Raw genomic sequence first — 20000 nt, 5'->3', positions numbered from 1 at the left:
GAAGAGGGGAACAGAGAGAAGGCCGGGAACGGAAGAGACGAGAGCAGGGGGGAGATGAGAGAATGAGAAAAACAGAGGAGAGCAAAGGAGAAAAGATATAACGATGTGATATCTATCTGCTGCAGTATCTACTGTATGACTCTGAGAAGAGAGTGGAGCAGAGAAAGAGAACAGAGGGAGAGATGGGGGAGGAAGTGGCAGCAGTAATGGAAAGTACATTTACTCAAGTACTTACACCATTTTCTTTGTACTTTTACTTGACTTGAATATTTCAGCTTATGTTACAAGTTACTTTGCCGACTGTTACTTGAGTAAAACAAAACCTCAGTACCTCTTCTACCACTGCATGACAGCCAGAGAAAGAGAACAGAAACACCTCCCAACCACCGCGGGTTCAGACCGCGTCCTCTCCATTTCCTCCTCAAACCTTCAAACCCAAAATGAAAAGACAAGGAAAATCATAAAAAAAGGAAAGGAAAACTTCCAGGAGTTCGGTAACCAAGGCAACAGTGCTTCAGGTTTTCTCCTGGACATTAAAAGCAGATCTCATGGGGAGGAGAGATAGAGAGAGAGAGAGATAGTGAGCAACAGTCTCGCCGTAAAACAAACAACAGACATGCAAACTGCCTAGTGCCTATATGTTTGCATTGGTGACAATCACGGCAAATATGTTTGCGCTGTTAGGGCTGTGCATGGGGTTGCTCCAACATGCCCTGGTTTACAGCATGCCCTGTGGAACTTGCACATGTGAGTAACAACATAATGCAACATTTCAGTTGGGTGCAGCCAGTAGTAGCATCACGTGAAATGATGCCACGATGCTGTATGATGGCAAATGTGTTCATATTGAACACATGTCTAGACAGTGTTTGTGTATCATTATATTTTACTCAGAACTTGGAATCATGCAGTAATAGCAGTATGTAGGGAATAGACTAGAGGAATTGGTTCTAGTTATCCATTTGACATGAACCCTAGCGTCCATATTCTCTATTCTGGGGTGAAGATTTTGTGAAAATAGCCAATCTACAAGCTCACAACACATCGCAACAGAACTCGTGAGTGTGTAGATCTGCTATTTTCACAAATAGATTTGGTGTAGACGTGAACAAAAGTAGGGGACCTAGTGTAGGACCCATAGGGGACACTGGTCAACAGTTTATAAGTCTTACCTGGTTAAGCCATATGAAACATGACATTGTGTGAAGGACAAAGTCAACCTTCAATCGGGGGGAAAAAGCCTGTGTGCGTAGCGTACTACTACAGTTATGTGTGGAGCTTGTGAACGAAGTCACACAAAATAATCACAATGCAGTGATCAGTGGCAAAAGGTGCGTGTCCAGCATGGTGACAGTCTAAGCCTCATTTGGCCAAATAGAAAGAGCTATCTTAATGTACTAGAGGTTCGAGCTGCTACATCACATCTAGAGTTCTGGCCGCCTTGCGGCCCTCACACCTATGTCGCACGGCCGATCCAACCGATATGTCAGAGTCATAGTGTCGGGGCTTGTATCAGTTAGGGTTAGGGTTATTATGTCTGAGTCAGAGTGATGGTGGTCCGCTAGCCGGCAGGCCAGCCGGTCCTCCCTTTAGAATACATCACCATAAACAACAAAGGTTTTCCACAAGTACCCTGTTCAAGATTGTCCCAAGAAATGTAGCCTAATAAAATGTCAAATTAAATACATATATCGATGCTCAACTAAAGGCTTCAGGAGTTTAACTTCCACTTTCTGTACTTCCCCAGGCGTTGCAGGCTTTCATGGCCAAAGGTGGTTCTGTTTATTGATATACTGTATACTGTAATTCATGCACATAGCAGCATGAGCTGTGATTGGTCTACTTTGGAAAGGACAGACATACTGTACATACAGACAAACACTGGCCATAATACAACCTTGCCAAGCTTTGTATAACACCTTGGGGTGATGAAGTGACAGTAATGTCAGGAAGTGCACCGCAAATGAGGGATTTTTATTTTGTATTTGGAACACAGCGGAGGGGGACAGGAAAGAGGGCAGGGGGGGAGACATGCCACACTGGTCATAAGATGGATTTAGTACAACAATGACATTGCTATGGAAGGTCTGTGAGAAAATGTAGGCCATATGGACACACCTGTGCATATCACAGTACAGACCTTGCTTAAAGGGATCGGTTCGAAGACACCATTTGACAGACACATGCTGCCATAAGTCATGTCTAAATCAATAGTGACATGCTTCAAAGTCAGATGGAAATTGAGTTTGTTCAGCATTAAACAAAGTGTCATAAGAACCTTAAATATGCCTACAATGTTCAGGTAATGTTGCTCATGTTTTTGCACTGAGTTCCAGAAGCTGAAGCAAACAAACAAAACTAAAACTACATTTATAAAGAAAAGGCAAATATCCATTTAGTAAATAAGCGAGTGTAAGTTTTCACATACTACGTACCTCCACGAAACAATTCTCTCTGAGTGTTTCTCTTTTTGTTTCTAGCCTATGCGCAGCAAAAATATGGCTCAATGAAAGTACGGATATTTGCCCTTAGAGATATTTCCTTTGAAAGCCTTTGAACAAAGTGAAAAACACAATTCCAAGCAAATGGTCCGCAGGTTGTTTTGAGGGTCAGAAGTTGCGAGGATAGCAAAAGCAAGCTCTATTTTACTGTGAGCTGTTGTATTGTTACTGAAGGACATATAAAACCCAATGGCCATGGTTTTTAATGTGCCATAAACTCACAGTTGGTTAGGTAAAAGCTAGCTTAGCGATATGAGTGTCAGTAGTTTTATTGCTTATTCCACTCATTTTTAAGCAGGTAGTCGGCATGCAGTAACCTCTGGTTTTGCAGCTTACCTCCATTGTCCTTCAGGGTGAAGTTTGGGTTGAATGCATCATCAGCAGGAAGAGAGAAGGAGAACTTTCCATTAGCAAAGTTGTCCAGGTCTACTGGCCGGAGGGTCTGAACAACCTGCAGAGGCAGAGGGAAGAGATCATAAAAATGAGATAGAACGAAAGGAAGACGATTTTTTTTTAAAATAATTACAGAGGAAGTATAGGAAATATAATGAGTTATAAATAAGTCCAGGAACTAAATTAGAACTTGGGAAGGGATGAAATTACAATGGGAAATTGGGCAAGGAAAAGAGTAGGGTAGTAATAAGTGAGTCTTATAGTAGGCTACATTAAAAAGATAAAGTCAACATTAAAAAAGACAAAACAAGAAAAATAGATAAAAGAGAGGCAATTAAAATATAACCCTAACCCTAACTAAATAAACAAACAATGGGAGAGAATAAAGAAAGAGGGGAAGAGGGGGGGAAAAGGGCAGAAGTAAAAAAAACTAGAATTGACAGAGTCAATTTTGACAAGTGTGCCTGCAGCTCGCTAAATGCGCGACCTCGTGTAGCGGTTTGGACTGTGAGACCATCCGCCGAGTCGTCTGCGTTTCGTCGTGAGAGGGTCGGTCCCCGTGAAAAACGCGTTCTGGCACGAAACGGTTACGTTTTGCGCGTTTGTGACGCCCCCTAGGGGTCGAAGTGGAAATGCTTTTGGGGATTCGTTGAGTATGCCACCCCCGACCTGTGGTTGAAATTCAGTGTTGACTCGACCTATTGTTTGTGATTTATGGCTATCGTTTGCGAAACGTGCCCCTCCCGCTAACTTTGGAAGCGCGTTACGAACGAACGGTATGGACTATCGAAATATCCTTTGACTATGTTTATTGCATGGCTTCATAGATCATGTGTACCGGTTTTTAAGACATTTGAAGAAAATATGTAGGAAAAGGAGCAAAAAGTGTGTTTTGGAGATAATTCAAGATGGCGGAAAATCTAGCCTGGCGCAAATGGGCGTGGCCTATATCGGGAGATGCGTCTTGACCCAAGGAATCCAGGGAAAAAATGGGGGAAATTAATTCACTAATAAATTAATATCAATTAAACTATAGAACCTTTCTCTTAGAAAAGTAATAGCACACGATTCCCGAGTAAGCCGGTCGATTTGACATATGGCGCGAGTGTGTGGTGCAAAAACTGTGGGAGGAGTAGCGTGCCAAACTTTGGGGAAATACATGTGTGTGTGTATGTCTGGCTTAAGTATGAGTGATAACAATAAGTTGCCTGTTACTGCATAACAGGCACACTTAAAAAGAAGAAAAGAAGGGAGTCAGAAACAGGGAGAGTAAAGCGAATGCCATGTAAACCATTCTGCCTATGGCGAAATTGTGAAAGCATTAGCACTATATCTCCTTTATATATCTTCTTTAATTCCGTGGGGTGTGCAGTAAGTCTGGGCTGCCTGAAAACATATCAGGCAGAGAGCCAGCAAGAATTGGTAATGTATTCACATCAAAATGTGCACATTAATTTTGGGTTGCAGGTACTCAAGCAAAATAAAATGCCACTGCTGGATCTAATGTCATTTATCTAGAAGGTCACTTCTAATTTTGTAGATTTGAGAAGTTGCATTTTATTGACATTTACCAACAGCCTACAGAGGATGTGACACCATCTACGTATCTACAGTATGGTAAATTATAAATTAACTGTGAAGTTGAAGTTAATTATGGCGCTTTGTCTAGTCTTTCCGACCACTCAAATGCACTTTACAGTGTACCGGTAATTCACTATCAATCATTCACACATCACATCGTTACACATCACAAGTTATAGGAAAAAAATCAGACTGAGAATTTTAATGACTTCGCATTACTTTCCAAATCTTCATTAAAATATTAAAGTAGTTATAGAGCAGGCAGCCAAAGCGTCAACCAGCTGATCAGTCAGAAGAAACACAAACTGAAGAAACCAGTGGGATCCTATTTGGAGACAGAGCCCAGGAGGTCCTGGGATGTTCCCTTCTCCCTTCCTTCAAAATGTTCTCCCAACCCTGGAACAATGTCCTTTTAACTAAAACAGTGGTTCTCAAACTTCAGTGTCTGCCCCAAACACAAAATATTCTCTTGGACAGGGATGTCAACATTAATTCAGTTAGCCAGGCAGCCATTTATAAAAATAGAATCAAATATTCAAATATGGGCTCATTGGTTAATTTGCATAAATAGACATTTTCACACTGGAAAGAAAGTGATTGTGTAGCGCGGTTTGGGACCATTTCACAAAGAAGGATGAAGAAATGAAGTGTCCCTCTCAGAGGCATCATCCCAGGGATGCTTGGTTGAGGGGGAAGTAGATGGAAAGCTGGATGGAGAGCTGGGGCAAAGGGCCTAACGCTTCCTGACCAGTGGGTTAGGGCTTAGGTGTGTGAGTGGGAGAAAAACTGCAGTGATCTCCACCAATGGAGAAAATAAGTTTGACAGTGGCAGTAAATCTTCTTTAGCTGAAATGTCAAGGCAGGGAAGGCTCTCCTCTTCTTAGATTTTCCTTTCACCACAGAAACCCCTTGTGAATCCACACCACTGGTGGATTCACAAGGATCCATGGCAGCCCTTTAATCCACAGGGGAAGTCCAGCAACTGCTAGCAGGCTCCATCACGGCTAGCTGGGAGCTGAGGAGTTTGAGCTTAATCCATGAACTTCAGTGCCAATGGATTTAAGCTTAGATTTAATGGTCAGTATAGTTCCAATGCCAAAGACATTCTTATAAAACTCAGTCACTTTAATGGAAGAACCATGACTGAATAGAACAAACCTAGCCAGGCAATGGCAGCTATGGAGAAGGATTCCAGATTTGAAATATAGATATATAGATATAGATATAGATATAGATATAGATTTAGATTTAGATAGATATAGATCTCTCTCTCTCTCTCACACACACACACACACACACACACACACACACACACACACACACACACACACACACACACACACACACACACACACACACACACACACACACACACACACACACACACACACACACACACACACACACACACAATTAAAATGTCAATGTAAACCTTGTATGATTTAGAGTTCACACGTTTCTCATTAGAGCTAATGACTAAAGCACCAGTGAAACAGACTAACAGACCAACGAATCTAGGACTGGTCGCTAATTAGTTCACAAACATAAGTGCCCATCCTTAGAAATGATGGTGAAGGGCCACTCATCAACTCCCCCTCCAGCACCACCACCAACCACCCTTTACTCTATAACACCAACACGGGTCATTATACATAAACTGTTGGCCATTAGCCTTGTAGTGACAAATACTGTATGTCTCTAACAACCTTTTCCAATTCCAGACAGTGTTATAGACCCATCCAGATCATGCTCTGTTTTGCATACATCGGCCTAATCATTGGTGGCCTAATAAATCAATCAATCACAAAACTGGTCTTAATAAAAGACCACTTTCTTCCATACATTTCTTCCATACATAAAAGATCTGTACTTTCTTCCATTATTAATGGATTCGGTTCCAAATTGTATCAGCTGATTAAAGCAGTTTTATCTTCTAAGTGTCTGTGTTTATTTATCTCAAATTCTGCTACTTTTCACTGCCTCTCTTTTTATGATGTTATTTCCATCCTCAGTAGTGCCTGAAGTCCTTCCCAAAATATTAAGTCTAATATCACCGATGTCATTAGGTTACAGTGGGTTTCATCAGTGTTTCATTAGCTCCATTGCTGTTATAAAAGAAATGGAGGGTGCTTTTTATTTTTTATCAAACACCAACAATGACACTTTTCTCACTCACAACTGAGATATAATTTTCTAACCCAACTCTTAGGGCTCAATAATTGTTTATAACTGTGTGCTCACTTGCACCTTTCTACACTGTTTGGCTTTTTAGGCTTTTACAGCTGGCTGCTATCAACAAAATCATCTAAACCTTGAGAATATAAAGTAATGTGAAGAGTTTTTGAATCAAAATTAACTCACTAAGCCACTTGTTTTTACATGGGAGGATCTTGCATGAAGTATCAGAGGCATGTAGAAAGAACTGTTTACAGCTCGCAGCTCTCCCCAGCCTTTTATAAACTGCTTATCCGAGGCGGTAATGTTGGCCCATCCTGCTGGCTATTCTGTACAGTATATTATGTGCGTACGATTCCCAAATCAACATCTGCTGACTCTCTGTGTAGAGCACACAGCCGGAACGACAGTACATATTGTGAAGTCTATGGTCCTCGCACCTTTCTGCCTTGAACATCTCCCAGCTTGCATTCCTATGAGCATGCCCAATTCCTCTATTTGAGAAAATGTGCGAGAGATGTGAGTCACTAGCAGTGGCAACAGCAAAAGACTTAAAAGAACACATACTGTACTGTACATTATGCTATATCTATAGACAATATAGTATAGAGGACCAGAGTCCTGATCCCACCCACGTGAAAGAGAATCAGAAAGGAGAAATGACAAGTGAAATTGTTATGGAGTGAGTTTTGTAACTTTGGGATGAACTTGACAATAACTATCTGTCTCAGTGAAGGAGAATTCTTCAATACTGAAGCTTCTGTGCTGGGGTCTGCTGCGTCATCAGTTCATTTTGTGTCAGTATCTTCTGAAATAAATGCATAGGTTATAGTGTTGACAACTGCTGTCAGTCTCTGATGCTGTTGTTACACACCATGACTCTCTCAGAACGCTGACATGAGATGCATAAGCGCACACGGGGAGGCTTGTGAGTGAATCTCCGTATTTTCTCGTGCTTCACTGAGCAATAGAGTTCTGCTTGCTCTGGATTGCCGTCTGCCCACATTGGAGTGTGTTCCATCTCCACTTGCTTTATCTAGAAACAGTGTATCTTTCTCTCAACCCAACAAAGGAGTAGGGCCAGCTGTGGTAGGGACGTTCTTCTGTGATGTTGGCAGCTGAAGGTAGGATGTCCAGTTGGCCTATGTCAGTGGTTCTCAACCTATGGGTCAGGACCCCCAGGGGGGTCCCCAAATTATTTTGGTGGGTCCCCAGATGACTAACTTAATGTGCAACATTGTTTTCTCTCTCAACAGTAATCAAACCAACATAAAGTTTAAGTGTGTAGACTGTAGAGGGTATCTGCACATTTCCAAAGTGACAATTTAAGGAATTTGTAATACCTCTAAAATGACAAATTAAAGGTCCTTTTCAGGTCGCGGTCTGAAAAGGTTGAGAACCACTGGCCTATGTGGTGGGGGTGTCATCATCATCATCATCATCAGAGTGGACTTTCTCCTCCTGTGCTCCGTCTTCCTCAAAGGTATTCAGGTTGCCCTGGAACATTGCTGTTCACCGTTTATAGTGGATTGTTCATCATCTGGGTTTATTCTCAGTGTTCACCCTGAACTAAAAACCCTCTTTCTTAACAGAGGAGTTGTATCTCCAGGCATGGCAGTGTGCCGTACGTGGAGATTGTCACGGTGGAAAATTGGGTTTGATCTGTTTCAATTTCTCAGACAGTCAGCACATAATGTCTCTGAATTGTTCTTCAGGCGCTCTTCTTTATACTCTGACGGCTTGCATGTGGAGGTGCCCAAGGAGAGTCCAAGGAAGGATTAGATGCATTTTTCCACTGTCAGGCAGAAACCTTTTATCTCTATCTATCTTATGCTTTTTTGATAAATGAATTCCCCAAACTTCATGACAGTGTTGCGCAAAAGCAGCAACAATAACCGATCACAGCGCGTCACGGTGCAACATGCTGTGAGCCTGTTATTTTCACTATTTTGCAAACACTTTTGTATAAATATTTTACTAATGACAAGCATTAACTGCATTTATACAGTAGAGTGCCTTCGGAGCGGAGGCAATGACGGCAATCAAAGACTATTTCTCCATTTGTACTGGTGAAATCAATTACTGACCAGATTTCAGCTGTGACTGACCAGCTGGGTGCAAGTGGTCTCCTGTTGCCTATGAAGAGTTAGGAGGCAACTCACTGCACTGGGCGGGCAGTCGCTGATGCAATAAGTCAGGAAACACAGCAGAGAAACATAGCCAAATGAGATAGCCAACATATGTATACTGTATATGCCCTTAGCGCACATGTTCATGGAGGGAGTATTATTCCTGCTGTGCAGTGTTGTGTGTTGTGCCCTGAGGGGTGGTAATACTGGCGTGTGTTGCTCTGTTCATTTGCAATGCTCTAAGGGGTTGTAACGTTGTGTGGGGTGGTTTAGAGGGACGATTGACTGTATTCAGGTTTTTGGCCCATGTGGGTGGCATTTAGTTAGTATCTTAAATCTTCAAAAATTACAATTTAGATCAAACAAAAGAAAAGTAGATCAAACAAAAGAAAATGTTATCAATCAATATACCGGTACACATAAACATTAATTATCCAGTTTCTATTTTTTTTTTCAATTAACCTTGCTTTATATGTTTTTTTTATGTTTTTAATGAATTTGACATTTTAAGGTCTTTATCTAGTTGGTTCCACAGATTTACCCCTATGACAGATATGCATCTGCCTTTTGAGTTTGTCTTTCCATCATTTTTTCTTAAATATTGCTGTTCCCCTTAATTCATACTTCGATTCTCGTGACTTGAACAGCATTAGAGGGGGGGCAGGTTATGAATCAGCCTGGGTTCAACATTGCACAGTACAAGACTGTATGTCTTGTGTTTTTTTTTGTCAATAAAGATTATGTTCTGTCTCTGTTATTGGTACAGTATTCATAGTAGAAATAATCTCTACATTCTCATACCTGCGACCAAGGTTTATTACAATTATGTTAAAGGAGTAGTTCACGCCCAAAATGACTTTTTTCCAATTGATTACTCACCCCATGGAGACTTGAGTTCAATAATATTTTTGTTTTTGTCGCATTCCTAAGCCTATAATTTCATTATAATAAATGTACCCCCATTGATTCCAGATGGAATGCGACAAAAAAACAAAAAACAAAAAAATATATTATTGAACTCATGGGGTGAGTAATCGATAGAAAAAAGTAATTTTGGGTCAGTTACAGTATAATCCTCTTTAGGTCGCTGTAACAAAAAATATCCAGGTTTATTATACTATGAATGTACAAAGAAAGAAGCTCATAAGCATCCTCCTCCTCATCATCATCATCATCATCATCATCATCTCTCTCTCTCTCTCTCTCTCTCTCTCTCTCTCTCTCTATCTGTCTTCAGTACCCTGCTGTTTATGGATTGCTACAACTACAGTATGTACAAGCAGAATAAGAAACCAAAATAAGTGGCATGTTCTATCTGTGTGTGTGTCTGTCTATCGATCCCCTCCACTCATGCTGCACGTCCGTTCACGATCGAGTGGTGATTTGAGTGCACCTCGGCCCGGCATCTCATCCTCAACACTCCTGTCATCATTCACAATCACAACCAGTCCATTAAACAAACAATGTCATTCAAGTACTTCAAGGAGTTGTGGACAATATGGCTCTGTTCTCGAGCCACCATGTGCAGCAGAGGATTTACTTTTCCTTTGGAGCCAACAGGGAAATCCTATGTTCTTTTGTCCGAGCCACTATACTTGATGTTCTGCTGTTCTGCAGCATGGAAGCCGTGTCTGGTTCAGTGGACTCTCTGTCCAACAAAGTCTTTGAAATGGTGGGCCATTCTGTGGAGGTGTCCTTCTTGAATTGATTGCACCCTCAGCCCGGCAGGCAAAATGTTCTCCATAAAGAGTACAATCTAAATCGCTTCACGTGCCCAGATACAGGCAGAACAAATTATCATTGCAAACACACGCATGCATACCTGCCCTTCTAGTGAAACCTGTGGACAGACACTCCTTATCCCACCTCTATCACATCAGTGCTTCCCCACACACTTCTGACTTCCACACACCATGTTTGCTTTTGTAAAGAATTAAATAACATAGGGGCATATTGGTCAATATGAAATATAACATTAGACAGATAAACATTAATGCACATAATTGTAAATGGATGTTTTCCAATAATTGTAGAGGAGAATGGTGGTAAATTGAAGGTCTGAAGGAAACTAGTGGCAGTATGGAAATACCCAGCCTGTCCAATTAGGTCTTATTAGTCCATGTTCCATTTCAATTGTATCAGCAGGTCTAGGATATTTACAATATTCTTTACACACGACTACCAACCTACTTCAAATTGCAATCAATAACTTCATCTGCAATTACTTAAACTCAACCATGTGGAATATGTTGTTGCCTAATGCCTACACTATTTAATGCCGTGGAACATTTAATGGACACATTAATTTACGGTTCAGGCATCTTGATGAAGCTCTTATACACAGCAGCTTAAGGACCTCAAGGGTTCAGTGTCTTTCCCAATGAGCACAATGCACATTTACACACGCACCAGTACCTCCTCAATGTTGCGTATTCCTCTTATGCTGGTACTAACTTGTTTTCAATAACCTGGGTAAGGGACAAACTCCCAGCAATATGATACCAGGATAAAGTCTAAAGGACTATTCTGATATTACAGTATCAGAGATACTGAAGTAATGTTATTCTATTTACTGTCAGGTTTTATGTGATCAAGAAAATGGATACTAGTAAGACACCTGAGGGTGGAATGCGACCTCAGGGTGACATGCGACCTCGCCCTAAAGGGCGAGGTCGCGCCAATTCTTGACTATCTGGCCAACCACAGCGTTTCTCTGACGATTCTAGTTGATATCATTCTGGGGGGAGTTTGTTCATGTTTTTGTGAGGGTATCAACCCTAGGAGACACGGGGAGAACATGCAAACTCCACACAGAAAGGCCCTATCGCCAACCCCACCTAGGGTGTGAGCGATAGGGCCTAAACATGGAGATGTGGAGAACACTATATATGAAGATAGTCCAGTCCATCATGTCATATGGGACTACCGTCATAGACAGTAGCCATTGTTAGGCCGGAGTCAATGGCTGTCTGTCTGACTGTCTGTACAGGAAGTGATGTCACATGACATACTTTTTATGCCCATATATGAGTCATTCTGTACCACATCTCCATGTTTAGGCCAAACAGATTTGCTCCATTTCTCCATGTATAGGTCCAAATGACCTCGCCCTAAAGGGCGAGGTCGCGCCAATTCTTGACCATCTGGCCAACCACAGCGTTTCTCTGACGATTCTAGTTGTTGTCATTCTGGGGGGAGTTTGTTCATGTTTTTGTGAGGGTATCAACCCTAGGAGACACGGGGAGAACATGCAAACTCCACACAGAAAGGCCCTATCGCTCACACCCTAGGTTGGGTTGGCGATAGGGCCTTTCTGTGTGGAGTTTGCCTAAACATGGAGATGTGGTACAGAAGGACTCATATATGGGCATAAAAAGTATGTCATGTGACATCACTTCCTGTACAGACAGTCAGCCATTGACTCCGGATTAACAATGGCTACTGTCTATGACGGTAGTCCCATATAACATATTGGACTAGACAATCTCCATATATAGTGTTATCCACATCTCCATGTTTAGACAGCCAATGACTCCGGCCTAACAATGGCTACTTTCTATGACGGTAGTCCCATATGACATGATGGACTGGACTATCTCCATATATAGTGTTATCCACATTTCGTGTAGCCGCCCTGTACAGGAAGTGATGTCACAACTCGCTGACATCACACTGACATCACAGAGGATACGGACGGTCACGAGGATACGGAAGGAAGGAAGGACACTCAAGTGACACGGTTCTTCAGAGTATATGCGACCTTCGGTCGCAATCAACCACCACCACCTCTGTCTTGAGTACAAATAGGCAGAACATCTGTTTATTTATGAGTGCACAAAAACAGCGATAATGGAAAAAAGGCTATTAAATTTACACATGACTATAACTGGGGTATAAGGTCGTTTTCCAGATAGAGGATGCATGAAATGACAGCCAATGAAACTTGGACACACGGTTGCAGCAGGAATTTGACCTTGGATGGTCAACAAGCAAGACACCACAATGCCGTAAATGATGCAAATCTGTTTCTACATCCTCTACTAGAGCGCCATCCAGCATTGAACGGCAAAAATAAAGAAAAACACAACAGAGGCTAACAAGAGCTTGCGGCTTCTCTCAGTCTTTAGCTATAGCCTGTTAGGTGGTTTATGTTTAGCTTCATTAGTTTTTTGTTTTTAAAAATATAAATTATTTAAAGATGTCCAGATGAGAGCACAACCATTTGCAAGGTGAAAAGGTTCCATGGTGTAATGGTTAGCACTTAGGACTGAATCCTGCCATCTGAGAACAAATCTCGTGGAACCTTTGTTTGGATAATGCTTACACTCTCTCGGGTATAGAAAATACGTCGGCTTAGGCTTGGGCAGATTGCATTCAGTTTTGTGGCTGTAAGATGAATATATTGTACGAGGCATGTTGCCGATCGCTTACCTTTTGTGCTTATAATGCAGCGCCAGCGCTATTCAACCTGCGTGGGCCGCACGTGGCCCCTGTGGCATGTCTATGCGGCCCGTCATGGTCATAATTTTTTATACTTTCAGTGTGGACAAAGACTTTTTGGACTTTTTTGCTATTTTGTTTGTTCCAAAAGAAGAAACTTTATCATTTCATCATTATTCCATGACAATCGTTTTGTTCAATGAGGTTTGGCCTTGGCTGTTATCTGTGTGTTTCGACTTTTGAAATATATATATATATATATATATATATTTATATATATTTTTTTATTTTTTATTTTTTTTATTTTTTTAATGTAGGAAAAGAAAATTCGATTTTTACTTGAGTCATGACCCATAAAAATCCGTTCGTGACCCAAAAATGGGGTACTAAAGTATCAACCCTGACCAAATGGGTCCCGACCCAGTGTTTGGGAACCGGTGTTGTACTGCATAAAACAATGTTCTGCTGAAGTGAGTTACACTAGGTCAAGTTTCTGTCTCATGATGTCAGTGATGAGCAGTGATTGGTCTGCTTTTGGAATAGACATACATAGAGACAAACCCGGATGGATCTCGAGATCCACATGGGAGGAAAACTCACATAACCTCCGACTTCCTGTGGCCAACAAGTGCTCTGTTACGTTTCACACGATCTGAGCCCCATTGACTTCCATCATTTTGGCCTACTGGCAGTGTGCACAAGAAATGTAGGTATGTGGTGCTGACTGACTGGGTCCAGCATTTTGTGAGATTAGCTGTGGACAGACGGACAGACATCTGTCCAGAGCTACATGTAATTTTTGAGGGTCCCTGACTAGGGATGGGAAGATATGAACATTTCATATGACGATTATTGTGACAAAAGAAATCGCGATTTAAGATATTATCACGATAATCAAAATCCATTATCCTGGGGTGGAAAATTTGCAAAGAAATAGCAGATCTACAAGCTCACAACGCGTCACAACATGACGCGTTGTGAGCTTGTAGATCGGCTATTTTTTGGCAAAGACATTTGAGAGAGAATGAAAAAAAGACTGTATCAAGTATGTATATTATAAGTACCTTTTACCAATTATAGAGGGTTTAAGTGGTACCGGATATGCAGCTCGGCAAATAAAAGGTGAATTGATCCCAGTGCATGACGGAAGACGATAAATTAAATCTCCACGATAAGATTATCGTGAGTGTTTTTTATCACGATAAACGATAATACCGCTTATCGTCCCATCCCTATCCTCCCTGACATGAAAAGGGTTCGAGCACCACTGCTATAGCAACATATGAAAACTGAATCGGCCTCACGTCTTAATGGGTTAATGTAGAAAGGCTCTTGTTGCGTTTAATACCGTAAACAAGGCATGGATATGAGATGCCCCTCAACCTAAACGTTCAGCTGACCTATTCTGAATTGTTCTCAGCAATCAATTGTGAAAAAGAAATGTAATTTCTTGAAATGTTGCAGAATATTGTGCACACATGAGGCCAGAGAGAAATTCACAGGTTTCCTGATCTTAATTTGGTGCAATGCTGGCGAGAAGAAAAAGAGAAAAGGGAAGAGTGTTAGCCCCCCTTGACATCTTCTGTGTAATGCATGCATTGTCTGTCGCCTCCAGCCAAGCTAGCTGATTACACAGTTGCAGACACATGCGTGCATACACACTGCAGCTTAAGAGCTGCGTTCAAGGATACGAGTATAGCAAGAGGGGAAGAGTGAGGGGAGGGAGAGAGAGAGAGAGAGAGAGAGAGAGAGAGAGAGAGAGAGAGAGAGAGAGAGAGAGAAAGAAAGAGAGAGATATGTGCACACTGCACAGCGGGAGACAGATTATAACAGATTATAATGAGAGATAGTGTGATGTGTGAGCTTGTTTGTGCGGTTCCATATTCACGCCTACGTGTATGTGTGTGTGTGTGTGTGTGTGTGTGTGTGTGTGTGTGTGTGTGTGTGTGTGTGTGTGTGTGTGTGTGTGTGTGTGTGTGTGTGTGTGTGTGTGTGTTGTGTTTATGAGCCAGGAGAGAGCTATTGCTGTGATACGGATCTGAGCGTTCGTGCTTTGCTTCGCAGCAGGGCCAAATCTGAATGAGGGATGATAAACACTTTTTATGAGCGAAGAGGATGGCCAGGTTTAGTAGAGGAGGGGAGAGAAGAGGAAGGAGAGGAGAGAAGGGGGTTGGGTTGGGGGGGGTTTGGGTGATGAGCAGCCCGATGTTGAGGTTTAATATGATCGTCTCTGCTGCTGTTATCTCGCGACTGGCTGTGGAGGCATAGCCACGCACCGCTGCTTGAATAATTTATGGGTTCAAGAGGCTGCAAAGTCTGCAGCTTGCCTGATAAATCCACCACTGATGGTGTCAGACACACAACAAAAGGGGAACGGATGGGTTTGCGCATGTGTGCACGCCAAACACAAGCATAGGGAGGGCGGGAGAGAGACAGTGGGAGGGGATGGAAGTGGGAGGACGGGAATGTGTTTCTGGCGTTGGTTGCACGTGTCTGAGGGTTTCGTCACTTGCGTTGTTAGTGTTGGAGCGGCGAGCATGTTGCGGCGGTGGTTCGCAAACGGTGTTCGCCACTGGCCTTCCTTGAGATTTTATGACAACCATATACAACTATGTACAGAAATGGATCACTCTCATTTTCCAATATGAAGGCAAATTCTATAACCTAACTTTCAATCTGGCGACCGTTTTAGACATGTCATCATACGTGACATTTTTTTATGTGATGTATTATGGGAGCGTTTTGCTGTTACTACGTGTCATCTTTTCGACACCCAAACCTAACCCTTACCCTAACCCTAACCTCCGTGGGGTGAGTCGCTAACCTTCCCGACACGCCGTTGTCGAAATGATGACACATAGTAGTAGCAGCGAGATTTCACCATGTTTTATCATTATTATTCAAAATGTGTTGCATCACAACACGTACATATGCTTTCACTATGATTACAGGTGTGCCTTGAATTTTTGACTTGCCATTGGTGTGCATTGGACACAAAAAGTATGAAAAACACTGGTGTAGAAGACAGCAGGGATAAAAGGGTGATTCCATGCATGTGCAGTGCATAATATGACCAGATGGAAAGATAGAAAGTTTGTAAAGCTACTTCATTTCAGACAGAAGAGGACGGAGGGAGACTGTATCGGACCAAGAGTGTAAAGCACTGGGAAGGGTTTTCCAGATAAAGCAAGACGGATACAGAAGGTGGATGACTGGATGGAACTGATTTGCGGTGGTAGCACAAAGGTATACAAGATAAAATGGACATGCTAGTAAGGCTAGAAAGGGCACTTTTGGTTATTATCGGAATTTCCCCATGCATGCATACAATAAGTATATATAGATAAATCCCTCCATGTTAAATGACAGATTCACTGTTTTCAACCCAGACCTGGAGCTCTCTGCTGGAACTGTTGCCCCCACGACTCCAGATAAGCGGTTGAAGATGGATGGATGGACCATTAAAATGTTGATTCCCATCATTTATAGTAGTAGCTACTAGCTACATACTGTAGCACAACCTCACCAATAGCTTTAGAACAATTGCATTTAAATGCCTGGGGCACTTGAGGGCAGGAATCTTTGAAGGCATAAAAAAAGAAACAGATTTTGGTGCATAAAGAAATAGTCCAATTCCTCCTAATGTTAAAAGCAATAATGACTAAGTGGGTTTGAGATGACTCTCCGTCTATTCAGATATGCAAATCTTTGATATCCAATGCTGCCACAAAAATTGAGATACCGTATTAATGGGAAAGTGCACCTTTTCTCTGGAATCTGGGAGAAACACTGAACCTTCTGGGCATAAAGCTTAAGGTTGTAACTATCAGGGTCATGTTTAATAGTATTGTTTGTCTCGTGCCCCAAAATTCTGATGATTACTACTGTTGAATGCTGTAACTAACCATAGATCAGCTGAATGCTACCCTACCAAATTTGCGAATCTAACTAAAGATCTGAGCTTTATGTGTGTTTACTGTATGTGTTTCTTAAAAAAATAAGATTTTTTTGGTAACGAGTACAAAGATAATATTGACATGGTTAGAAAGCTCAGTATTTTGTATTTATGCCAGGACATAATTGTTCTACAGCGGTTGTCAAAATCCTCAGGTTTTATGTTACTTTAGAGGGAAAATCTGCATGTCGAACACCTACCTGTCCATTTTTGGTGCTCTGACACACGATAATGTCATCACCGCCCCCTGCGATGGAAGGAACATTGTCGTTGACATCTAACACCTGGATAGTCACAGGAACATGGCTCACAAGACGAGGGTTATCTAAAAGGAAAGGCAAGAAAACATTTGTTGGTGTTTGCAGCATCTCTCCATTTCTGAAGAACAGCCAGTTTAATTATTTTCTCCCCCTGTTTATAAGGAACACCCAGTGGAAATAGTAAAACATGCTCAATTACATTTCATGGACAGTGTTTGTTCTAGGCTGCACCAAGGGCCCCCTAAAAGTCATAAATGGCTCGCTAGAATTTGGTGCGTGAGTCCAAATGTTCCTCTCCCAATTTACTTATAATTAAAGCATAAAACATATACACTACTAGTGTAATTATCTCCATACCTTCTCTATCACCATTACAATTTACTTATAATTAAAGCATAAAACATTTACATTACTAGTGTAATTGTCTCCATACCTTCCCTATCATCATTTTGGCCTGCTGTGTGGAGATGTCCACTGCCCAGTTCCCTTATAGAACTTAGCTATACCAAGCGGTTGAACTAATAATGTCTTCTTTTATAATTATACATTTGTTTTCAGTTTGTTATTAATTGTCATTTAATTGCACACGTTCTGGAGAGTTGTTTTTGCAGTATGTGGGAATTGACATCTACATTATGAGGGAGTTTAAAGGTGCGAGGGCACCGTTTTCAATTATTAGGCCTATTGCTTTTGTCAGAAATCTGGAGTGGAAACTAGCATACAAATACACATATTATAGCAGGGGGTACACTATAGTAACGTTTGAGAAACACTGGTCTAGAAGGTGGAAAGTAGCTAGGCATAGATAGTACCTGTTCATTAAAGGAGTAGTTTACTCCAAAATGACTTTTTTCCTATCGATTACTCACCCCATGGAGATTTTAGATCAGGGGTTCCCAAACTTTTTTGTCTCAGGGCACCCCATACATTTTTTTTTAATCCCAGGCACCCCTACATTATAATTTTCACTCCCTCGCATTGCGAGGCGTTGTGTGCTTGTAGATCGGCTGTTTTCACTAGTTTTGTGCGACAGTCTTGTATGATGACACTAAATATTTTTTCAAGGGTCCAAATAAATTCCAAATATTATCAAATGATCTCGCGGCACCCCTGGACTGCCGTCGCGGCACCCCAGGGTGCCCCGTCACCCACTTTGAAAACCCCTGCTTTAGATCAATAAAAAAAGACAATAATTTCATAATAATAAATGTACCCCATTGATTCCGGATGGAGACAGAAATGCATTTATCATTGAACTCAAGTCTCCATGGGTTGAGTAATCGATAGGGAAAAAAAGCCATTTTGGTGGTGAACTACTCCTTTAACTGTTTATATCCTTATGGTACCTTGAGGAAGACCAGCTAAAATGCAACAAAAACACAGAGTGGTTAAGCTCTGTTAAGCATCACTGCCGGCCTATTATACACATCAATCAATTTTACATTACAGATCAGTTAGCAGGTATTTTGTATTGAACATTAAGGACTCAGACTGACTAATGAAATGGGAAGGTATTGACGTTTCCAGGGAGTGAATGAACCTAAATCCTTAGCTTTAGTGCAGGATTTACAAACCTGAATCTTAGCGAATGGAAGCAGGGTGAATGAGTTTATTTCTTTGATTATTTATGACTTCATTGCTAAGGTAGCTCAGTGCTTAGAAAGATGACTCAACAACAAAAGGTTACAGCTCCCTATCCACAACAGTGGATCCCCAACAGGCTGGCAACATCTTACTGAGCTAGACATAAAACCTCCTTACTCATTTATGGCTATAGCTGTTGGATCAGATGTTCATATCTAAAATCAAATGTAAATGTATTCTAATGAGTGATGACTAATGTCTGATGAAAGGACTAGTTATATAAAGTAGTTGTCGTATCCACCTCCAACAGAAATGACAGAAATGATTACCAAAGTCATATTCAACTCACCAAGAGTTATACTGTACAGTAAACTGTACACGCAGCATTATCAGCTCAGTGGCCTATAGGTTAGTGTCCGCCCTGAGACTGGCAGGTCATGGTTCAAACCCTAGCCAAGTAATAACAAATACTGACAATATAGCACCCAATACCCCCTTGCTTGGCATCAACATCAAGGGTTGCAAGTCCCTGCCCCTGTCATGTCCAGGGGGTGTGCTTGTACATCAAGCTGCCTCACACTTCAGAGATATGCTCCTGACCAATGGTCCAATACTGACAATGGCAGTGTCACTGTCAAACTCATGTTCTCTCTCTCAGTGTGTTCATTAGTCTCATGCCTCTGTTGTTTGGATGATGTCTCATTAAAAGTCCCTTGTAACTGTAATTAAGCAAACACAGAACAATTTGTGTCTGTTTTCAAACTCAGTGGGAATACTGCGACAACACGAAGGCTGTATGCAGTGGAAGTTTGCAACTTGTCACAAAAACCCATGAGAGCCAGATCGTTTGTGACGTTGCAGGCCTACTGGAGTTATAGGCATCTTCGGCTCCCATGCTGTGAAAACTGTCCAAGTCCGTAGTCCGTCTTGCTGGAATTTGTTTACATGGTCAGTTATGTCACCGTATTTTCTTTGACAGTAC

General features: G+C 41.6%; 1 protein-coding gene across 1 annotated transcript in view; it reads right to left on the bottom strand.

The window, feature by feature from the left end:
* Positions 1-20000, bottom strand: part of LOC308284999 (cadherin-18-like) — a gene marked incomplete at both ends in the record, with an annotated part of 162810 nt that overhangs the window by 26607 nt on the left and 116203 nt on the right. The window contains 2 exons of the mRNA XM_080725719.1: positions 2838-2952; positions 17375-17499. Of these exons, the coding sequence (XP_080581845.1) occupies positions 2838-2952; positions 17375-17499 (240 nt within the window). The remainder of the gene's footprint in view (positions 1-2837; positions 2953-17374; positions 17500-20000) is intronic.

Source organism: Nannobrachium achirus (assembly GCF_963921795.1).
Source record: "Nannobrachium achirus genome assembly, chromosome: 5".
Lineage (NCBI taxonomy): Eukaryota > Metazoa > Chordata > Actinopteri > Myctophiformes > Myctophidae > Nannobrachium > Nannobrachium achirus.
The sequence above is the reverse complement of the archived record's forward strand: the minus strand, read 5'-3'. Positions and strand labels throughout refer to the sequence as shown.